The following is a 19058-nucleotide window of genomic DNA, read 5'->3' as shown; positions in this document are numbered from 1 at the left end:
CAGTTCCTTCAGTTCTTTCCTTCATATTTAAATATATCTCCTTTGCCATTTCAGAACTGCAAAATAAAGAAGCCTGCATTTATAAGTGACATACATGACTGAAAAGCCAAATTCCACAGAGAGGAAAAGACTCCATTCACTTTTGTCCTTCAAGGTTCAAGTATCATCAAGAACCAAGCTACAATTTCATAATTGCTGCACAAAGGAAGTGGCTCAAAGTTTTATTAGCAGACTCATCTTTTCACATTTTGATCCTTCAACTTCTGACAACCTGCATAACAAAATCAACATCAGCCTCTGGCACAGGCAAACTAGTTGCAGTACTGAAAGCAGAAGATGAATATTTTAACTTGTATCTTCCCTGACTTAAAACTGAATTTTAAAAAGGTAGATAAGCTTTTTTTTTTTTTAAAAAAAAAAAAAAAAAGGACAGCTTTAAGATGAATTGCAAGAGAAAGAAATACTGTGTACACATCATGAAGGCAGCTCACTCAAGGAAAATCATGGTTTTGAAAAAGATAAAAGAACAACAACATCAGTTTTAGGCCCAGTTATTTAATTAGTATTACACTCAGGAAATAAAGGCATAATATCAAAGCATTAAACATGGCATGTGACTTCATGAATAGCCTAAGATATTATACTAGCGCTAGCTTGAGCAGTGGGTTTTCACCTGACTCAAGTATTTCTTTAGAGTCTCTAAAATGCAAATATTTGTTGGTTTGTGCAGGATGAGACACTGTCATGGTTTTCAGTCTCATTAAAACTCAAAGTGCAGTCCTGAAGTCGTGTGCCCTGAGCAGAACAAAGCCAGAAGCAGTGGGATAAGAAAGCTGCAATTAATGTTCCATGGTTCATAAAAAAAAAAAAAAAAAAAAAAGCTTCTAACATACATTTCTTCTTTTTCTTCACATCTTCTGCTCACACAAACTATGTACTGAAGTGAATTTTGATTCTCACTGTAGTTTAAGAAACAGACGGAGTGAAAAACCTGGAGCAGATGACTGACATCCACCTTAGGCAACACATTGCATTTCCAGCGAAGGTATATACCTGCTAAGCTACTTGCAGGAACTATTCTGAATTCTATTTGCTGGCAACATGCTTTCTCCTTCTTAATACCATATTGTACAGGACATCCTGCACCACTTTTGAGTATCTTCTCACATGTACTTCCACATATCACTTCAAAAACTGATCTACAATAACCAAAGACAGCATAAAAATTTGTAATAAGGCATTTGGATTTGCAATTAAGGATCAAGGAGGCACTGAGAAGGAAGAGTCTTCATTCAGGCAGTCCGTTCAAGTCTTCTTTCAAGAAACGACTTAGAACAACAGTAAGACACTGAAACACCTTTGTTTTGCAGAATGTTCCACAGCCGTGTGCTGATGAGATTTCAGTGCAAAGTATTTTTAATTTTCCATTTATTTCCAATACCTCTGCTGCTACAAGAGGCAGAGCAGTGTTAAATATTGTAGAATAAGGCACAGAAATATACAGTAGGAACAAAACTAACAGTCACAAATAGCTGTTTTGTTTGCTCCTTATTCATGTTAATAGTTTATTTTGATGCTGTCTTCCCTAAGGAAAAGTTGCATAGGCAGGGGTTGCTGTTGGAAGTAAACAGATGGCCCACGAAGCTGACTGAATGATGCTAAGTTTCCAGATGCTAACTTCCCTAAAAAATCCTTCAAGTATAAAGCATGGCAGCTAACTACTACATTTCATAATAACATTTCACTAGCTTCTGTTCAACATACAAATTCAGTCAGTCTCTCATAGGAGGCACCGCAGACTAGTTGTGCTTTTACAAACATATGGAGGCAGGTGTACCAATTATTGCTGTACATTTGTCAGCCACTCTTCCACGGTGAACCTTTTTTTGGAAGATTTTTTAAGAGAGGTTAAATAAATATACTACAGAATTCATCAGAGCTAGCAACGAACAAGTATGTCGACAAGCAGAGTTCTGCTTTCTACCATGTTGTCCACGCTTGCAGCAAAGAAGTGAAGCTTCCACATGCAATATATACGTTGTCAATAAATATTTGTCACATTCTAGTAATGTTATGGAAGGCTGATAGAACATGTTAACTCCTTGGAAAGCAGAAGTGAAAATAACAGCTTGTGCAAATTTCTTATTGCAATGCCACTAGGAGCAGGACAGTCAGAAGAGAAATGTACCAAAACTCCCTTTCCCGTTCCATTTGAACTGATTGCCCACAATAGAAACAAACACTTCCTGTGACATTAAGTTGTCATCAGCTTCTGTGATTCCCAGTTTACTCAGCCTTTTCTTGTGCATCTGGTTCTTCTTCACAGAAGCAGCACCAAGTTCATTTGCAATTTCATAATTGCCTTCAGTTTGTTCAGAAGTCTCAATTTGCTCATAAAGCTCCAACTCATCAGTCACACATTCAGGTAGTTCTTCTTGTCTGAAGCCCTCTACACATGCTCTCCCATCACCTGACAAGGTAAGCTGTGTATTCCCTAAGTCAGGAAACAATGAGAATGTCATCCTCAAAACAGCCAAATCAGTTAAAACTCCTGGAATTATGTTTTCTTCAGTCTTAACATTTGCATCACCCATACTTTCTGGAAAACAATTTAATGTCAGCCATATATTTCAAATACAGCATATGATACTTAAAGAAGAGTTTTCTTCTTGTGATGACTTCAGGCTGCCAAGTGATAATGATAATAGAGAAAGTTACAGTGGGTTTACACACTGCACTTAAGACCATGACACTCCTTGATTAAGACATAAAAAGAGAAATAGAGTTGTTAACATTTCATTTACTGCAGAAAACAATTTCTGTGTTGGGAGACTGGGCTAATCCATGTCTCAGATCTAGTGTACAAAGGAAGAAAACTGCAGAGAACTATGAACCAGAACAGCTATAAGAGAAGCTATAGCTGCTTTCTTGCTGATTACACTCTTCTTTCTGTATGATTCAGGTAGCCCATGAGTTACACAGGCTCTGGTTCATCAGGAGCATAGATCAAATGTCTAAGGACTTTAAAAGTGTAAGCATCCACATGACATGGAGCATAGACATTCACAGGATTTGTCTGAAGTTTATAATCCATAACTATCAGAACAATGGAATTTGCTGAAGATGAAGATTTAAGATCTAAAAACATAGGTATGCTATATATTTAATGTTTTTACGATTTACTTATAGGAAGTCAGAAAAATACCTTTCATTGCTGAAGCATCCTCTACATCAGACGCAATTGTTGGTTTAACCAGGACCACACCATATCCTTCATTATTATGGATCATGTTATTGACCATGCTTATCTTGGGGATCTCATAACGTTCATTTAAGAAGTTCTACAGCAAAGAAACAGACATCCAGCATGTTATGTCCAGCTAAAGGGATGCAAACCTTTCCACTTTTGGATAGTCAGTTCTCTGGATAGGCTAATAACATGCTAGCCAATACAAGTGACAGTGCAAAAGGGATTTTCTTTCTGACAGATAAGGAATAAAACAAATATATTGCTTTGGTGTACCAACCCAAGGCAAACAACAAGCACCATCATCATTAGACGTGACACACAAAGCAGCAAGTTTATAAGCCAATTTAAACAGCAGTCATTGCATCAATTCTAACAGCCATAAGAATTGAATGCTAAGAAGAATATATATTTATTTTTTAATTTTAAAAAAGTGCATTATGCTTTGAACTGACCTTTATAAGTATTCCCTCCTTGCAGTGATGTATGCCATTGTCTAACAGGGTGCATGTACTCCCTGGATATATTTCCACACCAGCACCCTACAAGATAAAACAGATTGCAGTTCACAAAACATAAATAATTTGGGGCACATTTACAGTTTGGCTTGACAACTCCATTACGGATCTTTGTGCTCATTCACCAGCTGCACAAGGTAAAATTGCGTTACCACCCCAGCTCCACAGCTTTGTGAACTAACTTGAGCAGTAATATGAACGTTGAGGCTCCATGAATAATACTATTGCCACCAGCCCATAAAAATCTCTGGCAAGGAGTAACCACGCAACTTTGCATTGCTTTATTGATCTTTAGTCATCCACTCCAACACTCAAAGCCCCATCATTCTCCAAAGTGCCCTATTCAGAGTTCAATTCTGTGTTTATCATCATTCTGTAAGAATCAATGGATAAGGTGTCCAAAAAGGGCATTTCATTTGCCAAATACATGGTTTAATTAGAAAATGACTTATGTACAAGGAAAACAAAAAAAAATCACGTTAAAGGTATTGCAGGACAAGAATAAGTCCAGCAAGGCAGCAGTCATTATTTCATAGATATCCCCTGTAACTGGATCATTTTCGTATCATCACATACAAATCAACATAAGATACTTCACTAGATACTATTGAAGGCCACAAGACCACTGTAAACAATTTCTTAAACCTATTAACACAAAGCTGTCCAAGACACTTTTTAAAGGTACTCTTAAGAGTGACAGAAACCACCCCTTTACTGAAGTATTATTTCAAACCAGAACCCTTTATTTTAATTTAGGAAATAGCCAGAGTTAAGAATTCATTTGTACCTTGGCACCATACAGATCTGAGTTTTTCATTAACAGCTCAGCTGATGTTCGCACTGTTATGCCTGTAGTTTCACATTGTAACACACAATTCTCCAGAGTAGTTTTCCCCTGATGGACACCTATACACAGACAACAAATATTGTTAAATGAATCGGTTACGCAAAGGCAAATCCCTCCTACAGGTACATGGACTTGTAGTGTTTTCTACAGTGTGAGAAAATGATCATTTTAATCATACGTTATGTTAATTTTATTGATTTGCCCATGCGTAGTTGGAACTCACACTGTTTTTCCTAATATCAGCAGAAAAACTGTAAGGGAACCCTAGTCAAAGATTTGTCTTAGAAGTGTTTTAGTTTTGGGTGGTTTTGTTTGTTTGTTTGAAAGTGACAACGATTCTTTTTTCTATACGCCTAAGAATCCTCTGAATTAATAATATATTAAATACAAATATATGGGTATTAATAAACATTTTTAAACATTTAAAAACAAATAAATGTCTGTCAAGGCAAAGTATTAATTAGCACCTTCTGAAAAGACAGAAGGTCATGGCCAAACTCACTGGATAAAACTTGGGATTATTTGAATGGCAGTTCAAATGTGTTTTTAGTAAACAAAGGCCTATACTATTTCTAAAGTCTATGCCATTCCTCAATGGAGAGCTGGTTGGGTTCAGCTACAGGTGAATACTGTCATGGGAGCTCTTTTGTGGAAAGAGAAATTATTTCCTTTTCCAGGCAGCCTGGCAGAGGCTCTGCAGTGGTCAGTCAGGCTGCCATAACAGCCGAAACATTAAGACAAATTATCTTATCCAAAAATAAGAATAAAGCCTAAGAGCCACAACAACCTGAAAGTACAAACAACAGAAGTTATTTTGATGTCCACATTATAAGCAAGTGGGAAAGAAACAAAAAGGAAGCCTTAACATTTACATCTGTAGGATTCTTTCCTACAGTATTTTGTTAAAACCAGTAAATTGTAAGAGTGGATCCCTGACTTAATTTTAATAGAAAATTATAAAAGATTCACGAAAAGTTCAAGATACTTTTACACTTACTTAAAATCCCTTCCACAGCGTCATGTTGTATTAACTTCAAATTGGAGATCTTTATGTTGGCTCCTGTACAGTCAACAAAGTTGTCTCCTTTCCCTTGCTTTTCTATCACAATATCATCTGGCAGGCCATAGCCTGAAAGCAGAGGTGAAAGACACAAGTTTGTTGAGTAACTGGTAATCAGATGCTCGGTACCTAAGCAGACATTCAGATGAGGTAAGAGAGGGTTGGAACTCGAGATATCCTTGACTATCTTGAACAGGATTTTTCCCCCAGTGGCCATGGCACACCTTACATGTACATCTCCTGTATACCAAGACCCAGGTGCTCAAAAAACTCCACCACCAACAAAAAACAACCAAACTCAAAAGTTCCCTTCCTTGAATGACAGACACATAATATAATAAAATACGGTTATTTTAGCCAATTAAACAAAGGGCTAACACTTGCTGAGGGCAAAGTTCTTATTCCCCAGACTGCACCATGGTATGGAGGTGCAGTAACCACAGCCACAATGGGCACCCGCAGCCTGCTTCCAGTACGGCAGCTCACTGCAGCAGGCAGAGGCTCCAAATAGCACAGGGAGCAGGGAGAAGCAGTCCCCATCAGAAAGCAAGGAAACAAGTGCAAAGGACTCCCCATTGTTACTAAACTTAACTCAGCTTCTCTATTTAGAGAAGCCTGGGTCAATACTTGACATTCCAGTGTTACAGGGACTTCCAGATTAATTCAGATTAAAAAGGAAACTTTCAAAAGCATATGCCAGCATTGATTTACTAAAGCCATCCACACTTGTCAGCGTTCAACCACTTACAGGGCAATTTATGAGCATGTAAAGCTTTTACTGCTTGTCACTGCCAAGAATCATGATAAGGAAAGCAATAATGCAGCATCTATTAGAGCAGCATGAGTCCTATCATTTTCTGAACACACACACAGAAGCTTAGATAAGAAGTGCCTGAACGGGATGCTAGCTTTTAACCAAGTACATAAATAAATACTCTAATGTGCAAGTAGAAAGGTTAAAAAAAAAAAAAAAAAAGAGCCTTTGAACAAGAGTTGGGAGAAAGTTTTAAAGACAGCAGATTTAATGTAGTTGAGTGACTGACACTTAAGTACACTATACTACCCAGGAATCTTTTTCCAGTGCTGCTAGGGAGGAGGTGGCAGGGAGCAGTTTACTTCCAGTATGTAAAGAGCATTGTGGGACCATAAATAGCAGATCCAGTCTAACTACACAACAGTGGAAAAAGCTTTAGGAATAATTGTCCTACGAGTACCTACAGATTTTCTAACAAAGCTTTTAATTTGCTTCACTTCTGAAGCAGCAGCTCTAGCAGTAAAGGAAGCTGTTGACAAGGAACAGAGAAGGAATGATTCACCTGATATCAAATAGTAGTCAATACCCAGCCAGGTCAGGGCCGTATGCCCTGCCTGTAAGTTAAGGGACTCCCCAGGAGCTACAGGCAATTGTCATCCAGTAACACTGATCATGGGTTTTGGATGGGTTGATACTACAGGTTCCTTTCCAGCTTAAACTATTAAACAAGGTGGAGCAAAGTTCTTCAGTACCTTTGCTACATTTTTTTGTCAAGTGCTAAAGCTATCCTGACTAGGGCTTCCTGCATCTGTTACTGCTTTAACTTTACTTAGTTCTTGTAAGTCTTTGTTTATCCCTGACTTACTAATCCTCGTACTTTCAACCTTAGTACTGGCTTGCACAGTGACTGGAAAAGAAATAAAATCTCTACTAAGCAAAACAACATTATTTCTTTGATGAGTCACCCTTTCATCCCAAAAAAAGCCACCAAAACATCCAACTATTCAGATTAGCGCCAGCAGAATTTTTCTTGATGCTCTTACTTCAAATGTTTTCAGCTGCTATTGCTGCCATAAAAACTTCTAACAGAAGTCCATATAAGAAGATTAAACACCCTGACATATTCATTACCCAGAGAGTGGTTTGTACTAAAGATACAGTTATATGCCTTGCTCCTTAAAATAGAGTAGCTCATCCTTTAATAGGTGTGCTATTTCACCATTTGCATTCCCGTTTCCTCAAAACTACAAAAGAAGTTGTCCCCTCACAATTTTAGAACAATGCCATTTTGAAGACAAATAAAACAATTTGAGCTCCTTTATCCTGCAGGTGCATTGTCCATCAGCATTCATTTCTATGCAAACCAAGCACACACAAGAGAAGGGCAAGAAAGAAAACGATACTCATAAAATAAGGACAAGAAAAATACAATCCAGAACAGCAGGAAATTAAACTCCCAGCCTTCCCCATTATGCAGCTTTGACAAGATAAGAAATGCAGCTGAAGAAGCATCTGAACAGCTGCACAAGCCCCAGTGATACACAGACCATTACACTGCAACAGCATGCATACCTAAAGGAGAGACATTATGCTGAGGAAACAAGAATTGTGAGGAAGAGAAAGCAACATATCCTAGGCAAGATAAAAGTATTTCAAACAAATATTTTGAGAGAAAAACAGACATATATGCTGCATCCACTTCTACAGCATAAAAGGGCATATTAAGCCAATAGCACTCTCTGTATATGTGCTTCACATAATGCACAGATCCACATCAGTAGCCCCCACACACATAGCTGACATGCAACAAATGTCATAAACTAAGTTTGAATAGCACTTGGCTCTTTCTCTGTATTTACCAGTTCTACCCTGACAGTGAGTCTGACTATGCCTCTGAGGCAGATCAAGACAAGCAAAGGAAAACAAGGACCTCTCCCAAATACTTTAGAAACTGAGACCTCTCCAGAATGATTTTAGTGTTTATTAAATTAAAAATCAACACACTTGTGTTGCTGTCGGATCCCCTCTAGTATTTATATAACCAGGATCTATCCAGGCAAATAGTTAGGAGGAAATAGTGAGTTTGCCATTAATCAGCAAAAGTTAAAACTTATTTGCAGAAATGATCATGGGTAATGAAACGGCTTACTCCTTCCTGAAATAGACACAGCTCCGCGAGCAGAAATAGGAACAGTTCAAAGAAAAAAAAAATAAATGCTCCAGCCAAACTCTGCAAAAATATAACAAACCTCTAAGCAGAGCTAAGTTAAAGACACGTTATTTACTTTATTTTAAGGACCATTATTCTAGCAAGTCCCCTACCTTCTAATTCAACAGAATCAGCAATGCAGAACACGCCATCTACGACATAATGACCAGGACAGATGATGACTGTGTCTCCTTCGTAACAAGCACTTACAGCTGCCAGTGGATCATTGTGAAACTGTAAGAGAAAAAACAATATAATCAGCTCCTAAAAAATGCTATAAAATGGATGCATTTATGCCCTAAAAGCTTGTTCTTCAATTAAGTGTTGCTGCTTTTGCTTAAAAGAAGCCCTTTTTAATGGAACCAATAATATGCAATTTCTACTTTGAATTCAAGAATCATAGCACTCTCTGGAAAAAAAAAAGCCTCAAAGCATTCCTTTGTGTTATGTCCATCCCCCCATGAGAAAAATGGGGCAGTGGCAGATTGAAGAACATATGCAGCAGAAAGCAGACCTCGATATGGCCTGGATTCCAGGCCAACATTTGAATTCTGCTTCAAGTGACTTGTATAAATTACTAAAGACATGACAGAAGAAAAAGAAAATAAACCACAGGCAACTCAGCTATTAGATTTGAGCTTGGCCAAACACCACTGTAACTCCTCACTCCTGGAACACGTCACTCCAAAACAGCATTTAGCCATTACAATGGCAAATACAGGGTCCACATGGCACTTTTTCTTGGGGACAAAAAAAAAAAAAAAAAAAAAAAAAAAGTGAATCAATGCCTAAAGAACACAGGTTAATGTCCTTCTCAAGTATTGCCATTCTGTACTGAAGGGTAAAAAATAGTACAGAAAAATTGCACATTTATTGCTTTCCAGTAAATTCCATGGTAAGCACTGTATGAGAATTTTTCAGTTGCTGAGAAAAATCAGATTTATCACCCAAGAGTTAATTCAAGAGTTTCACTTTGGGTCTGTTTTGCCCACCTGCAATTCACAAACATGACCAGAATACAGCAAGCAATTTTGTTTACGCCCAAGGATTCATAAGAATCATAATATATCTCAAGTCGGAATGGACCCACAAGGATCATAGAGTCAAACTCCTGGGTCTCCAAAGGACCACCCCAAAAAATAAAAATAAAAAAAATCCAACCATGCTTCTAAGAGCATGGTCCAACTACAGTTCCAGACTATTCTTAAACACTTAAGTGCTAAGTCCTAGCTGAATTTAATTAAGTATATTTGTTCTTAGTAAGTAAATAAATTCCCTACACAGAAGCAGAGCAACAGAACATTTCATTCTTGAAACCCGATCTCATTATTAATAACATCAAAAGAAATGGGTATCTCAAAATATAAGTATTACACCTTAGCACATTTTATTATGGAATTACTACAGAAGGCTTGTTTCCCCCCTTCCCCCCTCACTGCTCCTATGAAGTACTCAGCAGACAAATTAGGATAAATTATTGACAACTTATCATTACATACTTATCATTACAACTTATCATAAACATATCATTTATTGTTTAAAGAGCTCTTTTTAGACTGGCAAAAAAAAAAAAAGCACCGTGCAAATGCAATATCTTCCAAATGACAAATTAACTTATCCTTCCATGTGGTTTCTTGAGGAGAAAAGAGTAACGGCAAACAGACCATTGCTGTTACTTTACCTGTATTTCTAGTTCTTCGCCACAAGATTCAGGGCAAAGTTTGTCCCTTATCAATGACTGCAGCAGACCTGCCATCATGGTGGAAGACACAACATGAGTGATCTTGGTTCCTGTTGGCCTCTGTCCTTTAGCTTGGAGACCACTGTATTTTTGGTAACCAAACACATACCTAAAACATGAGCAAAGCCATCAGTGCTTTCTTCAGTAAAGAATTTTCTACACACGCTTTCCCACATGGGATCTCCTCCTTGCATTAAACCCACTAAGTACCTCAGCAGTGGATTCTCAATTAGTTTTAGCTTTTGTTTCAAGTGCTCTATTTTCTCATACAACTGAAGTCCCTCCACCATGGAGACGTTTTCTACTTCAGAGTCTGAATCACTGCTTGATATGCTGTTCCTCACGTCTAAGAACTTCCTGTAGAGCTCTTCACCTTGAGACAAGTAATTCTGGTAATCAGCAACAAGCCCAGAAGGCACACGGTGTTCGAGGATGTCATAATGCCTGCAATTCAGAACAAGGGGTCAGTGTATTTCCCCTTTCCAATTTTGAAAGATCAAATGCAAACCCACAGAGAACCTGAGAAGTTCTATACCAGTACTGAAGTCAAAACTCTCTGCAGTCTGCACCAACACTATGGTGTTTTTTTTAAAAGCAGCAAAACCAAAACCCTCAGACACACACAAGTATATTACATTCTTCTCTAAGTAGTATATAATTTTTAAAGGTGGATAGGTACCAGTCATCTGAAGCTTACTCTGAAACAAAGGTTTAGAGTAAATAAAGTTGTAAGCATGCAACTGAATGACATACAAACTTCAAAATACTCATACTAAATTATATGATTTTTAAAAAAGGAAATGAACAATAACTCATGAAAAACATAAACACACCGTGTCAAACATCAGAAAAAAAATACAGCAAAAGAAACACTTATAATTATCTTTCCCAGGCATATTTTATTGTATGCTCTGGTTATTTAGCACCCTCAAAATTTTAACCAGATTGTGCTCTTGTGCACTGCTTCAGTTTCATATAGCCAGATGGCATTAAAAAAAAAAAAAATCCACCTTCAGTAAGCCTAATGCCAACTAATCCCACAAAGGAAAGAAATGAACACACTCCTCCTTCAGCATGACGAATTTACAAGTTTTTGTTTACATTCTGTTCCATTCTGGTTCTTATTCAATGCCCAAAGGTATGAAAGCATTCCACGCTAGCTTTAGTTAGGATTACATTTCATAGCCTACAAGTTAAAGGAGGCAATAGCTGGATTTGGAGCGCCATCTGATGGGAGGTTAAGGATTACAGGGGAAAAAAAATGCAGGACTCGAGCAGCAATTTCAGTTGCACCCTCTTCCTATAAAAAATTTGAGCATCAGACAGTGACTGCTGCTAGAACAGACTTGCTTTGATTTACTAGTGAAGAGTTTTCTTTGAAATTTGTCTGTCACTATTCCCACATTGCCTTTCCCTGTGGTTCTACCTAATAATATCAAAGAACCACTTACAATCTCAGTCGAGGCTCAACACATCGCACAAAGTAATCCAAATCATCCTCCTCCTCCTCATCCCAGGACCTCCAGATGTGTTGGTAGAAGAACCTTTTGAAACAAAATAAGCGTCTAAACACAAAGGAGGCCAGATTTACTCAAGCAGAGACAAAACCACTGGAAGTAGGAATGTAATCTATTTGAGAATTCAGCTCAAAACATCATCTCTCTCCCATTTCATGTCACCATCCTGTGAGCTATTTAGTAGTCACAAAAGTTATCTTTCTTGTCTGTTGTTACCTGCATAAACAATTTTATTTTGTGTTTCGAGTTCAAAAATCTATAACAGCCTGAGTCCCATTGACTTTCACCAAAATAGATGGAATAACTAAAAGCTGGATTTGAAAATAAGACCTCAGGATTCTGACACTTTTTGGCTAGTTGTTTTTGGCTAGACATCCTTCAGATTTCCTTTCTACCTGGAGTTTGTCACTTCCATAATACATGCTTATATCTCTACTACTGAGCAATGGTCGAAACAACGAGTCTCTTCTCCTTCTTTCCTTCCACACCCACCACTTCTGGAACATAGCCTATTTTCTAGGCAAGGAAGTCTTTCCTTCTGTTTTATCTTTTTAATCCAGTCCTAGTGCTAATTTGTAGACTTTTCATGCAGCACATAGTACATTACTGTGAGAGAGATGAGGAACAGATAGAGATGATAAAGAAAGGACAAGAAAGTAGAATAAATAAGATGTGAACAGACACCTAATGAAGAAAGAGCAAATTTAGGGGAAGAGACAAATTGCAGCAAAAGAAAGAATGAGACAAAAGAGAAAGAGATATTAAAATGTTTCAGAATAGAAAGAAACACCACACTAGAGCCAACAAGGTGATACAGCCCGAGGAAGACTGGGGTGGAGAAGAGAGGGAAAGCAATGCAGAGACTTCTTCCTCCTACTCCTTTTGGCACGGAGAGTAAGTTGCTGAAAAGCAGGCCTTGTGTTTTTGCTATCAACTCCAGCTGCATAAGACAAAATAAGACCCTATGCGTTTTTGTACCTGACATGCTCCACGGCTAGCGCTGTCTGATCAAATTCTCCCGACTCATCATACACAACCCACAGCTCCCGCAGTGGGATCTGACGCTCCTTCAGCTCCAAGAGTTCCTGCATGCATTCCAACGTGAAGGTGCTGACCTGTGCCTCACACAGGAAAGGCTCGCTGAGTCGAACAACCGCTTTGAGAGCCCAGTACTCCACGTCAACAACCTGTTGGAACGAATAGCTCTTAGGATTTCCCTAGGCAGAGCGATAGATGCAGCTGAGGAAGGTGAACATGACATGCCTCACAAACTGCCAGTTGACTCACATAAATCAATGCACACTGCATAGTACAGCAAAGGCAACCTGGTCAGCTGAAGTGATAACCCAGAGCTGAGCTTCTCAGGACCAAAAGATTTGGAGCCTCACATTCACAACTTATCTCGAAACCCTCATAACATCCATATAAGGCTAGTAAATTGCTTCCCTATTATATTTTCTTTCAGACAGGGAAAAGCAGTATTTTCAGACTTGAATCAATACTTTACAGTTCTCATTAACTCCTTTGTAGCTCATTTTTCCAAGTACCCACAAGACACAGAGAAACCCCAGAGTTGGTCTGGACCAGTGAAATCCATTTTGTTATTAATTGTGCTGAAAAGCCAAAGGAATTCAAAGCTTTTTCCCCTCTGAAAACATACAATGGATGTCCAAGTTCAAACAAAAAAAAAATAATAATGAATGATCAGAGCCTGTTATTTGAAAAAATTGTATTTCAGCAACCAGCTCTGAACCAAGAGTGCTTATCCCCTCTGCGTCCACCGCGTCCAACCTCACAGCGCACTCACACTGCATTGGGATCCTCCTTCCCCCGCTTCAGCAAGGACCCCTTGAAGATATTGCTTTCATTTAGGCATAGTCCTGCCACCAAAATACTAAGACACTAGCAAAGGTATCCCTGAAATTAGCCCACGTGAGATGTTCTTGTCACAACCCCTTCGCATAAGGCCAATTACACAGGCTTTGTATTGCCACATTGAGGTTGAAAATCATTTGTGCAGCACTTCAGAAACTCATGTAAAGGTGATTGTGCAGTGTTTTAACACATTTCCATGTGTTAAAGCCTGAAAGAAACGCTGCACAGACTTTTTGGTTTAGCACCGATGAACCTATCCCAAAAGCAATAATCATCCATTTCGTACCCTGCCAAGAATGTGAAGTTCAAAAAAACACAGATGATAAACTGTATCAGCACAATGGAACCAGATCAAGCTTATTTGCAAGATATCAATGCCACTTTATTTTAGGTTGATGCCTCAAAGAAAATTAGATTCACCTACCTCACTGATTCTACTATAATTCAACAGCAGAAGTAACTTAAATAGCAGAACAAATAACAGCCAAATTCCAAGGTTAAAAAACGCAACAATGCCAAAAATAGCAAGTATATCTAGTGCATGGCTTTCTGGATTTACAACACATGCTGCAGCCCTAAAGAACTCATTTGGAGGAACAGTGCCTCACTGTCTTGAGTATCACAAGACAGTGTTTCAGAATAAGGCTCCTTTTGAAAGAAATTCCTGTTGCTCTAGCTATTACTGACAATTAGATACTAAAAAGATATAATTTTCTACTAGCTCATAAACTTCATAGATAAATTATCTGCCTGTTAGAGAGGTAAGTGATGTTAATTGAAGACAAATGGCTGAACAACTGCATTCCATTTACCTCAACGACAACCTCAAACACATTAGTACGCCAGACTGCCTGCCATCCAGATGGTTCAAGGACCTTCTCCAGGTACTCAGCTATGAATCCTTTCACCTCAGAAGCCTTGCAGTCAGCTAAAAAGAAAATTAAAGCAGTACAGTTATGCAGGAAAAGAAGGAAAAGTCCTCAAAATCATTGATAAATGAAATTCACAGTTAATATATCCCTCTAACTCATCTAAACTCAGACTTCATTCTATTTTGCTCATAACTGTCAGTATTTTTGCTGCTTATCTCAGTAGCGAGAGAGATAGAGAGTCATCTGTTTTGTGCTTCTCCAGAAGAAGCAGTACTCAATCTCCTAGGTATTGAGGGTTTCAGCACCAGTACTATTAAACAGTTAACTTCTGCCTTATCCTAAGCAGCCTCACTAAAGAAAAAAAGCTCTAGAAATGGCAATTAAAACAAGGCACAGAGTCCAGCATTAGCGTTTTCTCCTTTCGTTCACTCAGATTTTTTTTTACTTACGTTAAAACCATTACCTCCTGCTCTACCAGTTAGAGCAGCTGAAGTTACAATATGATAATCCAACAGCAACACAAAACACTTCATGTTTTCTAGCCCCTGTTTTTAGGAATATCTCACAGTATAATACAGAATTGACTCCACTTAAACTGGATGATTTCAGAAACCTGACTACATGTTCCTTTTCCACTAAGGAATTTCTTACCCAAAATGTAATCCTGGTAAGCTTTAAATCGTTCATAAAACAAAAGACGATCAGTATGAAAAATGTCTGGAAGAAGTGCATTCCCATCTGGTACAGTCCGTCCCAAAGCAGTCCCTGGTTTGTCACGACTCCCATAGTCACTGCTGATATCCTCATCTTCCTGAAGCTGATCTGGACAGAGGAGTTGGAACAAAGCAAATCCCACAAGTTGTCAGTCGAATGCAATCATCGCTCACTCCTCTATTCCCAGAGAATTCCTGTTCAGCCCAAGATCCATCACGGATCTGCTTTCTACAACACATAACAAAAAGCCCTCCTACACTGAAAATGAAAAGTTGACTTTAATCACGCATAATTTCAGAAAGTTTTCAAACAACTCCTGTAAAACCATATCACACGCACACTGTAAATAAAATATTGTTTACACTTACACATTCCTGATCAAATCCAGCAGCTATGATAGCAATGCCTGGCACCAGCGCTAACAGGAGCCCCAGAGCACAAGACCCCTTCCAGAACAATTTAACCTAGCTCGCAAGCCTGCAGCCACAGACACCAGCCTGGCACCGCACACGGGTACCCAAGAGCCAAGGTGTCCGCGCGCTGCCATTAACTCGCTCCCAAAGCGAGCGCCAGCGACACCCGCCCCGGCCGCAGCTGCTCCTGCCCGGGCCCTCACCTGGCTTCGCCTCCTCGGCGAGCTCCTGCGGGTCGGCGGCGCGCCCGGGCTGCCCCTGCCCCTGCCCCTGCGGCCCGGAGCCGTCCATGGCGCCCGCGCCGCTTTCAAACCGCCACCGCCGCTCCGCGACGTCACCGCCAGCGGCCGCCCTGACTGGCTGGGGCTGGGCGGGCGGCTCGGAGCTGGGCGGGCGGCGGCCGGGCCGTTGGCTCCGTGAGGCGGGGCTGGCGGCGGCGCGGCCCCCTCGGCGGCTTCCCCGCGCCCGCAGCTTCCCCCGGCCGCGGGACGCGGCCTCGGGCTCGGGCTCGGGCTCACCCCGCCCGCCGTGGGCAAGCCCGGCAGCGAGCCTGCGCCCAGAGGACAAGGCACGGGTGTGCTCCTCGGGCGGGCGGTGCGCTCCGCCGGGCCACGCGTGCCTGTGTGGGTGTTTCAAGCGCACGGCGCGCCCTGAGGAAAGAACCAGCCACGCGCAGCCGCAGAAATATTAAAAAATAGTAGTTCGCCACACAAATGCTTCACGGAACGCCAAGGCCACACGCCTTGCTGATAGCTCTGAGCTGTTGCAACACAAAATGTGCCGACTCAAAAAGCAAGGCACGCGTTTTTTCCCCTCAGTTTTCTCACTGCCTCAATCTCCTGTTGTCCAGTTTGTGTCTCACCCATTTTTGTGTCTCACCCATCACATTTCTGCCTTGCATCTCTTCAAGACCCAGCTGTCCAACCTACTTTGTATTTTGAGCTCTGAAGTGCTTGGATTCTTCCTTTCCTTTGTATTTGTCTCGCCTCTCCTCAGACGGCCTCAGCCCCCCGGCTGCCCCTGCCCAGCCCGCTCGCGTGCCCAGGAGCTTGCTGCGGGGCCAGGTGCTCAGAAGAGGAGCCAGGCGGGGAGGCGCTGGGCACCAGAGGCCTGGCACCTTCTGAGAGACGTGTGGGTTCTGAAAGCAGCCAGGGAAACAGAGATACTCTGAAATACTTGGCCAGATAAAGCTGAATGCCGTGTATCTGAAGCACACTGATACTTACAGTCTTATCAAGAAATAAAATTGCTGGATTACATGCAAAACAGAGCATATGTGTTGGAGTAAAAGACACAGATAGGCACAGGTCAGTGCAAAATCTAGACAGCTTTCAAGTCCCTCATAAATCCTGCTTTTAAAGGGCACAGGGATACAGCGGGATTTCTGCTCAGAGGTTAATCTTGCCTTCAAAGAAGAGTTAAGTGCATACATGTTTCTATCAATAAAACATGCTTCTATTGCAAAGGAAAACAAGCTAATTCTCACATCACTGGCAGACTTGCCAACAAAATCTTACAGACACAGCCTGGAGGATAAGTTACAAGGACATTTCTCCAAGTTGGCCATATAAGGAATACATAAGATTTAGGTTGCAGCTTTCTGTTTTTAGTATAAGCTTGAATTTACAAGTCCTTTGATGATAATAATAATTATAATAATAACAACAACAATAACAATAGTAATTTACTTGTCCATAGGAACAAATTAACCCTCAAACAGGGGCAAATGAGGCTAACTAGCAGCATCATTCCTCATATTCAGTAATAACAAGTAATAAGGCAAGTTTTAGAGAGCTGCTCCTGGAAATACCATCATTTCAGATTCATACCCCGAAAAAAGTATTTTTGAACAATATTAATATGACAGGTTGTTGGTGTTATCAACACCTTTAACGAGTGTAACATTACAGCGAGAGGCATTCATTTTTTCTCTAAGCAATGACTATTTTAAAATGTTTTTTTGAAACCACAATTGCTTCAAAACTTAAATGGCCACGAGGGGGCTGCCTTAGATTTCTAACCACATGGTTAAGCAGCTGCCAGGCTGGAGTTTCTTCATGTTAGCTTTCAAAATATTAATTGCTTTTGCAGCAGCAGCACGTGCCTGTAACAGTTTACACATTCACAGCAAACCTAGAGCGCTATTTATCCCTACATTACACAAATCAGGGTTGCCACAGATCTGCTGAAATCAACCTTTGCCTATCGTAACCCCTGCAGAAAAAAGCATATCTTAGTCCCCATGACTTTTCTGCAGTATGCAGAACTTAACTATTATACTGGGTATGCACGTTTAGCTAATAGTCATATAGTTTTGATCTATCAGTTACAAAATTACACTAACTTTCTAACTAAAATTACCTAACTTTCTCCCAAAAGCTTATGTTTTGATGAGGTCAGCCTTCAAAGCAGAATATGTTTGTAAGTGAAGGGTTTATAAATTGATAGGTTTTAAGTAATTAATAATTGGGAGTTTGTCCCTACAAAACCTCCAATACCATTGAACATTGTATTACATTTGAAACAGGATCTCTTGTGTCTAAGGAGAGAAGTGATACAGTTAATTACATCAGTTCTTTGCTACAATTACACAGCACTGGGATTCTGCAGCAAGCAACACACATTCATTATATTCACACAAGAATGACTGTGACATGAAGAAAACTTCACTGAATGACTAAGGGTTTTGAATCCAACCTCGGCAACACATACCAGCAAAATTATATTCAGGCTGTACATAGTCAGGAGGAATTGAGTAATAGTAGAAAAGATAGGGGAAAAAAAAAAAAAAAAAAAAAAAAAAAAAGAGTAAGAAATGGTCTAAACCAAAGGACAAATAACACAGGAACAACAATAAGAAATTTCACAATAGGAATGGAAGGGAAGAAGATGATTAGAAAGAAAAGTGATGGAAAAGGGATATTCCACCAAGACGATGAAGCTCATCTTCCAGTGCTTAGGCATAACCTACTTTGGTGGGATGTTCACCTTTCAGTATGGCTGCAGCAGAACATGTTCCACTGTCTGAGATGCTTCCACAATGTTGAGTTAATTATCCCTGACCCTTGCAACAGAGCTGTTATATTTCAAAGAAACACAGTCCTAGCAGGGATTGTTCCTCCTCTCCTACTGCATGCAACTAAGTCATGGACTGATCAAGCTCTATTGTGCTCAAAAAACTCCACTGCAGTAGTTTTTTCTCCCCCTCATATGTGAAATAGAAACCCAGTCCTCTTATTGTTCAAAGCCTTCCGTTTGCCAGCCTGAATGTGCACACGCAATGCAAACCAT

At 39.9% G+C, this 19058-nt stretch overlaps 1 protein-coding gene across 2 annotated transcripts; it reads right to left on the bottom strand.

Moving 5' to 3' along the window:
* Positions 1–535: 535 nt before the first annotated feature.
* SHCBP1 (SHC binding and spindle associated 1) lies at positions 536–16159 on the bottom strand. Of its 2 annotated transcripts, none has more exons than XM_072043811.1 (13): positions 15971–16155; positions 15292–15462; positions 14581–14696; positions 12872–13080; positions 11828–11920; positions 10587–10820; positions 10317–10485; positions 8749–8869; positions 5610–5741; positions 4553–4671; positions 3703–3789; positions 3206–3341; positions 536–2494 (listed from the first exon to the last, which is right to left on the bottom strand). In XM_072043811.1, exons 1-13 carry the CDS (start codon positions 16056–16058, stop codon positions 2172–2174), a joined length of 1998 nt encoding a protein of 665 aa, XP_071899912.1. In that variant the 5' UTR covers positions 16059–16155; the 3' UTR covers positions 536–2171. The 2 variants fall into 2 exon arrangements, with proteins under 2 accessions (XP_071899912.1, XP_071899911.1); XM_072043810.1 differs by having other exon boundaries at positions 2026–2599; positions 15971–16159.
* Between the last annotated feature and the right edge of the window lie 2899 nt (positions 16160–19058).

This window comes from Anas platyrhynchos, chromosome 12 (assembly GCF_047663525.1).
Source record: "Anas platyrhynchos isolate ZD024472 breed Pekin duck chromosome 12, IASCAAS_PekinDuck_T2T, whole genome shotgun sequence".
Lineage (NCBI taxonomy): Eukaryota > Metazoa > Chordata > Aves > Anseriformes > Anatidae > Anas > Anas platyrhynchos.
Note: the sequence above shows the minus strand (reverse complement) of the source record. Positions and strands in the feature narration are given on the sequence as shown.

Bases quoted from the DNA above. Each gene is read 5' to 3' on its own strand.
- SHCBP1 (XM_072043810.1), bottom strand. From the start codon at position 16,058: ATGGACGGCTCCGGGCCGCAGGGGCAGGGGCAGGGGCAGCCCGGGCGC. The intron at 11,921-12,871 runs GTACAAAAACGC...TTGTTTCAAAAG, and splicing joins CTAGCCGTGGAGCATGTCAG to GTTCTTCTACCAACACATCT. The intron at 8,870-10,316 runs GTAAAGTAACAG...TTTCTCTTACAG, and splicing joins GCGAAGAACTAGAAATACAG to TTTCACAATGATCCACTGGC.